At 44.2% G+C, this 14,856-nt stretch overlaps 1 protein-coding gene across 1 annotated transcript; it reads right to left on the bottom strand.

Moving 5' to 3' along the window:
- Window positions 1-10: 10 nt before the first annotated feature.
- Window positions 11-10,477, bottom strand: LOC102439068 (zinc finger protein 883-like). The gene is made up of 3 exons (XM_023743750.1): window positions 10,445-10,477; window positions 9,441-9,546; window positions 11-2,432 (listed from the first exon to the last, which is right to left on the bottom strand). Exons 1-3 carry the CDS (start codon window positions 10,475-10,477, stop codon window positions 754-756), a joined length of 1,818 nt encoding a protein of 605 aa, XP_023599518.1. The 3' UTR covers window positions 11-753.
- Window positions 10,478-14,856: the final 4,379 nt, after the last annotated feature.

Here is a 14,856-nt window from a genome sequence, read left to right as displayed (position 1 = left end):
TTATGGGAACTTTACATAATGTAGGTGATTAAATGTATCAGATTCAATTCAGAAAAATGAGGATTCACAAATTTTCTTGTACTAATGTTAAGTCCTAACTAAGAAACTACATTTCCTACACATCTAAGAAATTTCTCACATTTGGACTCATGTGCAGAGAAATTTAGAAATTGGCTGAGAGATATCTCATATTAATTGCACTCATTATGGCTTGCCCCCATTGTGAACTCTCTGATGATATAGGAAACCACTTCTGCCCTCATAAAATTTCCACATTTAATACATTTATAAGGCTTTTCTCCAGTGTGAACTCTGATGATTTTGGAGACAATTGCAACCTGTAAAAGATTTTCCACATTCACTGCATTTATAAGGTTTTTCTCCCGTATGAATTTTCTGATGACGATGAAGGTTTTTCTTAGTGGTAAAAGATTTTCCACATTCACTACATTGATAAGGCTTTTCTTCTGTATGAACTCTCTAATGACAATGAAGGACGGTTTTAGTGGTAAAAGATTTTTGACATTCACTGCATTGATAAGGCTTTTTTTCAGGGTGAATTCTCTGATGATATTGGAGACCACTGCTACTTTTAAAAGATTTCCCACATTCACTGCATTTATAAGGCTTTTCTCCAGTATGAACTCTCTGATGACGATGAAGGCGGGTCTTCGTGGTAAAAGATTTTTCACATTCACTGCATTGATAAAACTTTTCTCCTGTATGAACTCTCTGATGACAATGAAGTTCGGTTTAACCGGTAAAAGATTTTCCACATTCAGTGCATTGATAAGGTTTTTTTCCCACGTGAAATCTGTGATGATATTGGAGACCACTTCTACTTTTAAAAGATTTCCAACATTCACTGCATTTATAAGGCTTTTCTTCTGTATGAACTGTCTGATGACGACGAAGGGCACTGCTCTGGGTAAAAGATCTTCCACATTCATTACATTGATAAGGCTTTTCTCCAGTGTGAACACTCTGATGATACTGGAGACCACTGCTGAATTTAAAAGATTTTTCACATTCAGTGCATTTATAAGGCTTTTCTCCAGTGTGAACTCTCTGATGATCCTGGAGACGACTTCTACGTGAAAACGATTTTTCACATTGACTGCATTTATAAGGCTTTTCTCCAGTGTGAACTCTCTGATGATCCTGGAGACGACTTCTACGTGAAAACGATTTTTCACATTGACTGCATTTATAAGGCTTTTCTCCAGTGTGAACTCTCTGATGATCCTGGAGACGACTTCTACGTGAAAACGATTTTTCACATTGACTGCATTTATAAGGCTTTTCTCCAGTGTGAACTCTCTGATGTCGATGAAGGATCTTCTTAGAGGTAAAAGATTTCCCACATTCACTGCATTGATAAGGCTTTTCTCCCGTATGAACTCCCTGATGTTGATGAACATCAGCCTTAGCGATAAAAGATTTTCCACATTCACTGCACTGATAAGGCTTTTCTCCTGTATGAAGTCTCTGATGACGATGAAGGGTAGAGCTCTGGGTAAAACATTTCCCACATTCACTGCATTTATAAGGCTTTTCTTCAGTGTGAATTCTCTGATGACATTGAAGGGCACCGCTAGTCATAAAAGATTTCTCACACTCACTGCATTTGTAAGGGTTTTCTCCAGTGTGAACTCTCTGATGACAATGAAGATCACTGATCTGGGTAAAATATTTCCCACATTCACTGAAGTGATAAGGACTTTTGCCAGTGTGCACTCTCTGATGACGAAAAATTTCAGTGCTACTGGTGTAAGTTTTCCCACATTCACTGCATTTATAAGGCTTTTCTCCAGTGTGACCTCTTTGTTGATAATGAAAGCTAGACAATTTGGTAAAATATTTTCCACATTCAGAGGACATAAAACACCGACTTCCAAGATGGACACCTTTTTCCTGAATAAACGTGTGGGTGCAACTAGTGTCTCTCTTACATTTTTTTCTACTGTAAAAATTTTTTCTCCTTTGATATGTATTCCCAGATGTCAAAATTGCAGTTGGACTGTCCCTGGTCTGAGTAGCCTTTAGCTGGAGATGTCCTGACCCAGTAAGGACATCCTGCCCAACCTCCCTGCAGGAGAAACGATTCTGGGATACATTGAAATTGTGGCAGTTTGCAAGTGAGATCCTGTCCACACCTGTATTGAATGTCTTCTCTCTCATATGCTGCTGGTGAAATTTTGCATGAAAATAAAATCGTTTTGCACACGCCCCACATCTCAACAGTATCTGTCCGTGTTGTGTTCCCTGCAGCTCCATCACGTGGAAAATGTTTCCCAAGACTAGTTGACAACCCTCACACGGGTGGCTCTTCTGGAAAGACAAGGCTAAATCGGGATTCCTTGCCTGTGACAATCTTACAGAAACCTTCTGTTCAGTCGTTGCCTCCACATTCTCTGCTCCACAGCAGCAACCTGAACAAAAGGAAAAGTAGGTGAAGTGCATGTTGACCTGATAAATACAGAATATCTTCACCATAATTGTTTATGTCACAACTGGACATGATTCCATACAATAATTTTCAAGACAAGTAAGTCAGACTGTCATGAAATGGCTGTTATATATAACATGGCTCAAAAGGTCACTAGATGAGGAAAATCTTACCAAGGGAGGACAGAATCATGGGCTGGCACAAAAAGAGAGGCAGGGTCTGCTCATTATTATTCCACAAATGGCTCCCTTTAGGAACTTTCATGCTGGCTATATGAGTCTGTGTAAAATAATTTCAATGTGCTCAAACCCATAAAATATCAATCATAGTAAAGCACGTGATGTTCAGCGTCAATATAATACAGGTGCACTCTAAGACTCTGCTGCACCCATGCAACAACATTGCAGTGGAGTAAAGCCGAGATGTGTGATAGAGGCAGAGGTGCAAATTTAAAGAGTTTAAGGTTATCCATGGGCTGGGAATCCAAGTAGAATGATCAGTATTAAAACAGAGTCATAGGCAAAGTGTCAATATTAAGCAAGAAGTAGAATTTGGTGAGGAGTGAGCAATGGTAACAAAACATTGTTGAACAAAATGGCTTCCTAGTTATGAATGTAACAAACCCCAGGCATGAAAACCGCCCTGAAAGTCTTTCACCAAGGCAAGACTGCCTCTGGGTCTACACTGTCATTGATAAATCCATGTTTCTCCTGTGATGCACAAAAGATTTTGCCTCTTAAATCCAAGTTGAGCCACAACATGAGATAAATGATGCAAATCTTAAAAGAAAAACTAAAACGAGGTATGGACAGCACTGTCGTAGAACAACAAACCACAAATGGGATCACAGGCAAAAAACCTATGTGAGTGACAACAGCAAGATGGCAGAATCAGAGATAGAGAATCTTTCCCCTTCCCAGAGTAAGTAGACACCTATCCATGAAAAAAAATCCCACAAGAATTGGGAATTATAGTACCATGAAGACAAACAGTAATACAGAATTCCAAATATGGACAACTGCATAGAAAGGATGACAGAAAACTGGTTGAGCAAACACATATGAAGATACGTAAGTTCAAAAAAGGGTTAATAACTAACTAACTAACTAACTAAGGAAATAAATAAATAAAGGAAGCAAGCTGAAACCGGTTTGGCTCAGTGGATAGAGCGTCGGCCTGCGGACTGAAAGGTCCGAGGTTCGATTCCGGTCAAGGGCATGTACCTGGCTCCCCAGTAGGAGATGTGCAGGAGTCGGCTGATCGATGTTTCTCTCTCATCTCTCATCGATGTTTCTGGCTCTCTGTCTCTCTCCCTTCCTCTCTGTAAAAAATCAATAAAAAATAAAAAAAATAAAAAAATAAAGGAAGCAAGGATCAGCCCTAGCTGGTTTGTTTAGTAGATACAGTGTCATCCTGCGGACTAAAAGGTCCAAGGTTCCATTTCACTCAAGGGCACATGCCCAGTTTGTTGTGGGTTCAGTCCCCAGAAGGGGGCATGCAGAAGGGAGCTGATCAGTGACACTTTTTCATCATTAATGTTTCTTTATCACTCTCTCACCCCCTTCCTCTCAGAAATTAATAAAAATATATTCTTTAAAAAGAGGGTCAACCCTAGCTGGTTGGGCTCAGTAGATAGAGCATCCGCTTGTCGACTGAAGGCTCCCAGGTTCGATTCAGGTCAAGGGCACATGACTGGGTTGCAGGTTCAGTCCCAGCTGGGAGGAATGCAGAAGGCAGCCAATTAATGATTCTCTCTCATCACTGATGTTTCTATCTCTCTCTCCCTCTTTCTTGCTGTCTGAATTCAATAAAAACATGTTATAAATAAAAAATAAAACTAAATGGTCAGCGATACCACTATCAGCCACTGTGCTTCTGTTCTCATTGATCCTATTGGCCTAACTGTGCCAGTGGCACAAAGAGAACCTCCTGTGCTTTTGCAGCCCAACCCAAAAAATGGCAGACTTCAACTCCTCGCATACATAAGGGACACACTCAGGAAGCAGAAACAGGTTTGGAGGAAGCCGGAGCCAGATCCGGGTGGGCTGGCAACATGGAACCGCTGTGCCAGCAAACACACAAGCAGATCCGCCAGATCTAGTCTCACATGGGACGCTGGGAGACGCAGACAAGCGGTCCGTGCACTTAGTAGGGAACGAAATCCAAGCAAGCATACCAGATATTCAGCCACCAAGAATGCCTGGAGACTTTGTTGAGCTTTTTTGGGGCGGTACTCTGAGGTCCCAGACCCCTACAGGGAGAGGTGGGGCAGCCTTGCAGCAGGTCTGAGAGCAAGGGTGGCTTGCTCACGAAGCTCCTTGCCGGCACTCAGGGACGCGGAGATGGACAGGGAGTTGCAGAGAGGCGAGGAATCAAGGAGACGCCATTGTCCTTTGCTCCGAACTGCTGACTCCCAGAGATCCTGCCCTACTCAATTTATATCCCTGCGCTAACTGTGCCAGTGGCACAAAGAGAACCTCCTGTGCTTTTGCAGCCCAACCCAACAAACTGCAGATTTCAAATCCTCACATACATAAGGGACGCACTCAAGAAGCAAAATCAGGTTTGGAGGAAGCCGGAGCCGGACCCGGCTGGGCTGGGGATGTGGAACTGCTGTACCAGCAAACCCACAGACAGGTCCACTAGATCCAGCCTCACACGGGACGCTGGGAGACGGCAGACAAGCAGTCTGTGCACTTGGTAGAGGGCGAAATCTAGGAAGGCATACCAGATATTCAGCCACCAAGAACGCCTGGAGAATTTCTCTAGCAAGGAGCTGCCCAACAAGACAGACCGCCAAACTTCGTGTTGCTGAGCCTGCCCCCGTGAGGCTGGGAAGACCCCTGTGAGGCTGAGGTGGGGCTGAATCGACCCCTGTGTGGTTGAGGTGCCCCCGGTGAGGTTGAAACGACCCTGGTGAGGTTGGGACAGCCCTGTTGGGGTTGGGACAGCCCCGGTGAGGCTGGGACGGCCCGGGAGAGGCTGAAATGGCCCCCGTGAGGCTGAAGAGGCCCTGGTGAGATTGAAATGGCCACAGTGTGGCTGAAACGGCCCCGGTAGGGTGAAACAGTACCCGTGAGTTTGAAACGGCCCCAGTGAGGCTGGAATGGCCCTGGTGAGGTTGAGAAGGCCCAGGTGAAGTTGAGACGGTCCCTGTGAGGTTGAAACGGTCCCGGTGTGGTTCAGACGGCCCCAGTGAGGCTGGGATAGCCTTGGTGAGGTTGGGACAGCCCTGGTGAGGTTGGGAAGGCCCCGGTGAGGCTGCGACGGCCCCTGGGAAGCCAAGAAAAATACCATATGATCTCTCTCATTTATGGATAATAAAAACCATTATAAACTGATGAACAAAGATAGATGCAAAGGCAGAGCAGCATTGAATAGACTGTAAAACTACAGTGGGAAGCCAAGGGAGGGTTGGGGGGGGCGGGGTAAGAGATCAACCGAAGGACTTGTATGCATGCATATAAGAATAACCAATGGACACAAGACACTGGGAGAAAGGGGAGGACGGGGGGATGTCAAGGGTGGGGGGAAGGAGACATGTGCAATACTCTTTGTAATACTTTAAGAAATAAAACAAAATAAAATGTAAACAAACAAACAAACAAAAAACACAATAAAACCCAGAGGAATAAATTCAACCCAAATGTGAAACATCTGCACAGTGAGTACTATAAGACAGTGATGAAAGGAATGAAAGAAAACACAAATAAGTTGAAAGACAACCTATGTTCAAGGATCTGAAAATAAAATATGGTGGAGATAGCTATCGTACACAAGGAAAACAACAGATTAAATGCAATCCCAATAACTCCAATGGTCTTTTACTGATATATGAATAGGAAATCTGGAAATGGAATCAAAAGACCTCCATTAACAAAAGCTATCTTTTTTTATAATATATATTTTGTTGATATTTTATGGAGAGGAAGGGAAAGGGATAGAGTTAGAAACATCGATGGGAGAGAAACATCATCAGCTGCCAACTGTACAGTCCATACTAAGTATGTGCCCATAACCAAGGTACATGCCCTTGACGAGAATCGAACCTGGACCTCTTGAGTCCGCTGGCCGAGGCTCTATCTACTGAGTCAAATAGGCTAGGGTCGTAGTCGGTAAACTGTGGCTCGCAAGCGACACGCTGATCTTTGGCCCCTTGAGTGTTGGTCTTGCACAAAATAGCACGTGTGGGTGCGCATAGACAGTGCCATTGAAACTTCGTGGCCCATGGGCAGAAGTTGGTATTTTGTGGAAGAGCCACACTCAAGGGGCCAAAGAGTCGCATGTGGCTTGTGAGCCGCAGTTTGCCGACCACTGCACTAGGATAACAAAAGATATCTTGAGCAAGAAGAAAGCTGGTGGCACCACACTTCCTGACTTCAATTTATTACAAAGAGAAAGCAAGTAAATAGTGTGTTGCTGGAGAAACACAGACACATACATCAACAGAAAAGAACAAAAAACACAAAAATAAGCCCAGACACAGACTTTCAAGTACCTTTGACAAAGCAGCAGCCTCAGAAGATAGTTTCTTCAATGAATGGTGGTGGTATAAAGAGACATTCACATGTAAAACAACAAACTGGACACCTCTGATAACATTTAACTCAACATGCAGGACAGAATTAAACGTCAGCACTAAAACTTAAAACTCGTCAGGACAACCTAGAGAAAAAGTACTGGAGGTTTGTTTTGGACAGAATTTTCTGAATGTGACACCAACAACCACACAAAATAGAAAACGTAAACAGTCCACACTGCAACAAATGAAGAAAAATACCGTCTTCACTGTACAACAGCAATAAACAAAACGCACTGAAAGGCAATCTAGAGAACAGAAGAAAATACTTGCAAACCACATGAAGGAATCCCTTGGAGATATTGTGGATTCGGCTATGATCAGCAAAATAAAGCGAATACTGCGACATAGACAGAAATTCACAGAAATAGTTGGAGTTCCGTGGGAATAGTGAAGGCATGTTAATACTATACTGCAGGCTAAGAACAATGCAATGACTCTGTCTCAAAAGCAAAGTCTTTCTAACTTCATTAACAATATTTAATTGCTAAGCACTAGTAACAAGCATCTGAGCTTGCTAGAAACATGGTGGCACTAGACCTGCTGAATGCAGGGTTGCCAAAAACATGGACTTTGCAGAAAAGCGGGTGTGCGGGAGTAATATCTGCAAAGCACTATTAAGCACATGCAAAAATGTGTTCCTGTATGTAATAAGCAAATAATATGTAAAATATACAAGGTATCCAAAATACTCTATTAAAAAAAATGCAGATAATAAACAGGATAAGGATGTGGAGAGTTTTTCAAAAATATATACACATGACAAATAGGAATACAGTGGTGCCTTGACTTACGAGTGTCCTGACTAACGAGTTTTTCGAGATACGAGCAGTCTCTCGGCCGATTTTTTGCTTTGAGTTGCGAGCTCAAATTCAGGTTACGAGCCAGCTTCAGATACCCCACCGCTAGTTGGCCCATGAACGTCACAGTGAACGCCACAACATCAGCCCGGCATCACGTGTCTCACTCGTTCACTTTAAGCGGTTAGCACTTAGTTGAAGCATCAGTGTTGTGCTCGCATTTGTGCTTGCAGTTATTTTGCAAAACTTTGTTTTTTCAACCATGGATCTGAAGAAAGTAAGTGCGAAGGACAGTGCTGAGAAGAAGAAGAAGCTGGTGATGTGCATTGAATTAAAGAAAGAAATTATCGAAAAACATGACCAAGGTGTGTGAGTAATCGACTTGGCGAAGCAGTACAAGCATAGCACTTCTATGATCTGCACCAGACTGAAGCAGAAGGAGTCGATACAGGCTATAACTTCAGCCAAGGGCGTTAAAATAATTTCTAAACAGCAGACATTTATCCATGAAAATATGGAGAAGCTGCTAATGGTGTGGTTAACGGAGCAGCAGCTTGCAGGAGATACCGTGACGAAGGCTATAATCTGTGAGAAGGCACGAGCTATTTATGCTGATTTGCTGCAGCAGACCCCAGGCACTTCAATGGACGAGGCATTGGGCGAGCCGTTTGAAGCCAGTCAGGGCTGGTTCGAAAATTTTAAAAAGAGGACCGGAATCCACTCCATTGTCAGACATGGTGAGATCAAGGAAATGTTGGGAATGTGGGAGAAACTTTCAGACTTTATTCAAAAGAAACACCCAGAAAAAATTGCAACTGGGCGTGCGATGGAGCTATTTAATGACACTTGCCTAACTCATTTCAGAAATATTCTGAAAGGGAGGATGAAACAGATCTCATTGGACAGGTTTTTATCAAAAACTCCTGTATATGAAAGTGATGAAAGCTTGGCGAAAAAGGCAAAAATCTGCAAATAAGATTCAGTTATTCAGTTCAGCCTTCCTCCTCCAACTCCATCAGCATCTTTAAGTCCTTTGATCTCCAAGGTAAATGTTGTACATTAAACATAATAAAATAAGATTATTGCACTACATTCTATTGTTCAGTATTGTGTTTTTATACAATATTCGTTATTTTTAAATACATTTTTCTTATTTAAAAACATTTAACAAAACAATTGCGGTGTTTTTAGGGTGTCTGGAATGGATTAATGGCATTTCAATTCATTGTAATGGTGAAAATTGATTTGACATATGAGTAATTTGAGTTACGACCTCTGTCACAGAATGAGTTGAATTAAACTCCTAAGCCAAGGCACCACTGTATAAAAAATGCTTTCCTCACTAATCAAGGTGGAATCCTTTAAGCTTCCTGCAACACTACCAACCACAAGCCCTTCCCTGTGAATTTAGTGCAGCGGGGAGTGTTGGAGCTTCAGAAATAGAAGGGAGCAGTGGCAACAGACCAACCCACCCCAGGACAACAACTACCCAGGAAACTGGAAAATGAAGCAGTATAACAGTCTACATGGGAGGACAGAGCTCACCCTGGGGGCTGGGCCCTGGGAAATTGAAAAGCCAAGTCCAGGTCACTGGTGAGAGTGAGGGTCTTACCCAGTGAGGATGTAAGTTCAAAGTTCTCCAGCATCACATTCAGGTACAGCTGTCTCTGACCCTCATCAAGGAGGCTCCATTCCTCCCTGGAGAAGTACAGGGCAATGTCCTCAAAGGTAACACCAACCTGTCAGAATGGAGACAATTGAAACCAGAGCTGTCTCTCTGAGAACCAGTAATCCTACTCCTTACACACCTTCCCCCCCTCAACCTCCTCCAGGACCCCTGGTTAGTGTGGACACCAGGCCCTAATGCCAGTGCAGGCTGCTCTCTCATCACAGTCCCATTACTCACTGCATAGCCCTCAGCAGAGCAGCTGGGTTGGGAGGGAAGGAATGGGGGAGGGGAGGGTAGAGGGCAATGCCATTTAAGGTCTGGGCGATGCCTGCAGGGCCCCAGCCTTCCTGCCAAGCAAACCACTGCAGTCTCCTAGATCCTGCCTCCAAGACAAAGCCAAGCGTCGGTTTATGCTTCACTTTAAGTCCCCACACCAGGTCCCAGGACCATCAGCTCACACTTCCTCCAGATGTGCACACCACTGGGTAATGTTTATCCCCTTCCCATGTTCAGACCCCAGGTTCACTCCCTCAGCTCTGCCCCCTTCCTGCTTCAATGCCACTGGGTGTCGCTGGACTCACCCATGAACTGGGAATATGACGTGTAGAGAGCTTGTAGTCCAGCCGGATTCAGGGCCACCCCAGGCCCCTGATGGACCCCACAGCCGGGAAAGCCCCGAATGAGTCTGTGCCGTCCTCCCTGCAGCCTCTGATCTTTCCGTCAATACTCACAGCCACATCCTCAGGGACCTTCAGATGCAAGTCACCCCCGTCCTCTCTGCCCTGCACTTGCTGTGTCCTCAGAAGCCACAACACTCCTCTCTCCCCTCCACCTTCCTCACGGTCCTCCACGCGGGACTGAGCTGCAGGACGGGACAATCGCCCACACCCGGGCTTGTCCACTTCAGCTTAAAGGGGCGGTGAGGGTCCCGGGAGACAGGAACTCACCTCAGCCCGTCTCCTCAGAGGGGGCGCCGCCATTGCCCTCGTGGGCTGAGCCGGGCGGGAGTAGAAGCCGCTGCAGGAATGGCGGTCCCTGTCCTGGTCCTGGCGTGGGTCCGGGCGGTGACTCCGAGATTCAATCCCACGTGTGAGCTGTGAGCACCACTGGAGGCTCCGACCATTGGCTGTGAGGCGGGGAGCACCACTCTCCGGCCTCCTCCACGAGACTGTGCGCCCAGGAAAACCTCACCGCCTGAGACAAAAACTTAAGAACACGAAACCCCGCCAGAAGGACTACTATTCCCGCCCTACAGAAGCGGCCAAAGGGAAATGCCTTCCCTGAGTCCCCATTGGCTCAGCCTGGTGAATGCCATGCGTGGCCTTCTGGGCAATGTAGTTTCTCCGCTCCAAGGGCAGGATCTGGTATGTCTCAATTGACTAATGGACTCGATTCATGAGCAAATAGCCCAAGAACACACAAAGTACACTAAGGATCCTCTAGCGCCTTCAGTGGAGGTGATGTCTGGCGCAAGTTTCTTTCTCAAGAACCTGGGTGGCTGGTTTGGCATATCTTTCTTACAGGACCTGCTCTTTCTGAATGACAGGAATTGTTTGTTCATTTATGACTTTTGGCATGTGTCTCCTTCAGGCCATATGAAGCTGGGGGAGGTTACTGAAGTTTCTAACTTGATCTTGAAGTATGGTAGCAATCATCGCAGGTAGAAACTATAGTTTAACTTTAACCGTGCTGTTTGGCTTCTGTACTTATTTGCTTTTAATTTATTTTGATTTTCTGAATGATATAAATGATCCCATCCGATTAAATACCTATTGATTGCAATGTGAATATCACATGGGTTGTGATCATACTGGTCTTAGAAAGCACGTTTTCCTTTACCTGGGAAGGACAGCAAGATTATCCCAGGCTCAGAGGGCTCCAGTTAAGGTGTCCCTGTTGACTCAGTGTTCCAGAGACGCAAAAACTGTAATTTAGATAACATGCTTAAGTCTAACCAGGTTCCTCATTCCAGACCCAAGGGCTCTAGATAATGTTTTTCTGTCAATTCAGTGATCCAGAGACCCAAAACTGTCATTTAGAAAATATGCTGCTTCTGTAAACTGCTTTTTGCAAATCAGGTTCCTCATTCCAAAACCCCCAAAACCCGGGATGTAATCAATACCTTTGTGATCTTTGCCTATATAAGTCTGGTTTGGCGACCATCTTATTACTATGATATTTGGGGAATGGCCCCTCATAGTCCCGGATTGCAATAAATGTGACTCTTTAATTCGACTTCATGATTCATCCTTCTGTGATTCGTGGGGTACATTACAACATTCTAACCTGCCTCCATTGAATCCATTATACAAAGTTAATGTCACAAAACAGACACTCATACTTAAGAGCATCTGCTTCTGATGCCACCAGAAGTGTCAGCTCTGCCTGGGCTGCAGTGTGGATAGATGGCCAAGAGACAAGTGAAAAAATGCTCAAAATGACTGATTGTCATAGAAATGTAAATTAAAGCAACAATTAGGTATCACCTCACCACTGTCAGAATGGCTGCCATCAGCAAATAAACAAAGCACAAGTGCTGGGGAGGATGTGGAAAAAAGAGAACCCAGTTCACTGCTGGTGGGAAAGCAAACTGCTATAGCCATTATGGACATCAATTGGGAGTTTTTGAAAAAATATTTAGTATGGAACTGCCATTTGATCCAGTGATTCTACTTCTAGGAATATATCCTAAGAAATCTGAAACAATCAGATAGAAAGTATGCACCCCTCTGTTCATACCAGCACAATCTACAATAGGAAAGGTCTGGAAACTGCCTAGGTACCCATCAGTAGATGAGTGGATAAAAAAAACTGTGGTATATTTACACCATGGAATACTATGCAGCAGTAAAAAAGAAGAATCTTTACCATGTCACACAGTATGGAGGAACCTGGAGAGCATCATGCTAAGTGAAATAAGTCAGTCAGAGAAAGACAGTATCACTTGATCAAACTCACATTTGGAATCTAATGAACAAAAACCTGATGGAGTGGACTCAGAGACAAGGAAGCATGGAAATTACTGCAGAATCTTAGAGGGACAGTAGGGAGGGTAAAAAGTAATGTCCTCAGGTAAGGATTAAAAGCATATGCATGCTCCTGGTTTTGGAGCCCAGCGGGGCCTCCAAAAAAAAATAATAAAAACACATGCACACACACAATAAAAACAAAGTCACCTGAGCCTTGAGCATTTTCTTCTGTTCTCTGAAAGCAAGGGGAAAGCTCTAGCTTGCTGAGTCCTGGGTCTGCTCTACACTTGTGTTTATAAATATGTCTTCCGTCACTTGAGTCCCTGGAAATGCTGACACCCCTCCATGTAACCTTCGCCTGCTTCCCATGAGTCAATTGCTTTTGGTGATGTAAGAAATGTCCAAACCTGTGGAGAGTTTTTCTGTTTATTTGACTCAAGTCGGAGACATTTGCCAGGAAGGAAAGGAACAACAGATTGAGGAATGCTCGGGAGAACGGCAGTTTTGCATCTTTTCTATACATTAGCCTCAAAGGAGAAGACATAAGGGGGTTACATGACATTCACTGGTGATAAATTAGGGGGGAGAGGTAAGGAGGAAAATCTCTTGGACTGGATAAACAGTAAAAAAAATAGACACACAATTATTTTTACGTCTATCGATTAGTTAACAGGTAATATTTAACACAAGAGCAATAATAATTGGGGCTCTGTGATCTTCTGTGCTGCGAGATTGTGCTTAGAAGTCTGTGAAACAGAAATGTCCCCGAAAATCCAAAGGTATGTGTTAGGTCGGAGAGAGCCCAGGATCGGATACATGCAGATGTGATGAGACAATGGACTCCCCCTGGAATTTCTCACAGATCAACGTGCCAGACACAGATACTGGCTTCTTCTCCCTGAATCCACATACCCCCACACAGATACTGACTCATTCCTGAATACCTTGCTGACCCCCCTGCAGCTGAAACTTCCTCTACTGAATACCTCAGCTCATGTCCCTGCCCCTCACCCAACCGCAGTTAAAAAAAAAAAAAAGCCCCCCCCCCCCCCCCCCCGTTGGCGTGAATCCACGTGCCCTGTCTTTGGGGGTACGTGGGTCTCCCAGGGACGCAGAAATAAACCTTTTCCTTTCCTTTCTTTTCTGATTCACTGGACGCTCTATTTCTTGCGCCGCCTCCTGAGCCACCTAACCTAACAGCATGTCATCCCAGATGCAGACAGGTTCAATAAGGTAAAAATTGTCCTTTACAAACAACAACAACAACAACAACAACAAAAACCAACAGGCTACTGCATAAATAACCAGGTGACTAGCTTTTACTTGGAAAGTTTTAACTTGAAAGCATCCTATATGGGTTACTTTTAGCCTCTGAGTTTGCAAGATTGGCTATGCCATCCCAGGCTACCTGAGCTTGCTAGATTTACTGTGTGCCATCATATTTGTCCATACGGGGGAGTTAGAGCCTGTGGTTGAGGAGGAAATTCAATGAGTGGTTTATTCACTCTGGGATCTATTGTTATGTCCTCCTGAACACAATGCCCCAAGTATTGCTGGTGTCCCTTTAATTGGTCTCCTAGAAGGAGTCACTCTTGAGGTCAAGAAAGCCTTAGGTTCTAAATGTGGTGGAAGTATTTGTAAGGACAAGAAAAAGGTCTGTTTCTTCGCCGTGGCCTTCCACAATTTATCAGAAACAGCTGCTAATTAAACACCAAGATTGTTGGCTCCTCTAATTCAAATAGCTCCTCAGTTCAAACTGCTGAACAAGATAAGCTACTCTCAATGCTTCAGTCTTACATGCCCCTCCTTCCTGCTGTTGTCACACCTCTGGGATATGTTGGACCAAGGGGTCTCTAGTTAGTAGAAAGTTTCCTTCCCTCTGGCCCTTCAAACAAGCCTCTTTTGACCTCTTCGTAGCTGTTGCTCTAGTCATATTTTATAGGCTTGGGAAAATACTGATTAATACACCTCCATATACATCTGCCAGACTCTCTCCAGGAATGCAAACAAACTGTAACTTTTAAAGACAGCCCCTCATATCTACTCAACTTCAGCTCAGCCCAAGGCCCCTCCATTCCTTGTCCCTTAGCAACAGCCACTGATGAAAAGCAGATGCCACACTTCCTTCCTTGCCCTGTAGTGAGTAACAATACTTGGCCCTTTCTTCCCTTGGAAAGTAAAATTAACTTCCCCTCCCGCATGACTTCTTGTAGGTGTGAAATCATTCACAGCCAGCATCACAGCCCAAACCCTAAGGGTGTTCCTTTCTTCTAAGGAAGGAGTTAAGGGAACTGACTGTGAAAGATGAGGCAATGACATTGTAAAGGAAAATAATATTTCCTTCTTCTTTTCTAGGTTCTTTAGTTGGCCTAAAAATTAAACTGATACAA

This window comes from Myotis lucifugus, unplaced genomic scaffold (genome assembly GCF_000147115.1).
Source record: "Myotis lucifugus unplaced genomic scaffold, Myoluc2.0 scaffold_412, whole genome shotgun sequence".
Lineage (NCBI taxonomy): Eukaryota > Metazoa > Chordata > Mammalia > Chiroptera > Vespertilionidae > Myotis > Myotis lucifugus.
The sequence above is the reverse complement of the archived record's forward strand: the minus strand, read 5'-3'. Positions and strand labels throughout refer to the sequence as shown.

Excerpts from the sequence above, each read along its gene's own strand:
- LOC102439068 (XM_023743750.1), bottom strand. The coding sequence starts at position 10,477 with ATGGCGGCGCCCCCTCTGAGGAGACGGGCTGAG. Across the intron at positions 9,547-10,444 it reads CTCTGAGGAGACGGGCTGAG|ATTGCCCTGTACTTCTCCAG; the intron begins GTGAGTTCCTGT and ends ACCTTTGAGGAC. Across the intron at positions 2,433-9,440 it reads TGAACTTACATCCTCACTGG|GTTGCTGCTGTGGAGCAGAG; the intron begins GTAAGACCCTCA and ends CCTTTTGTTCAG.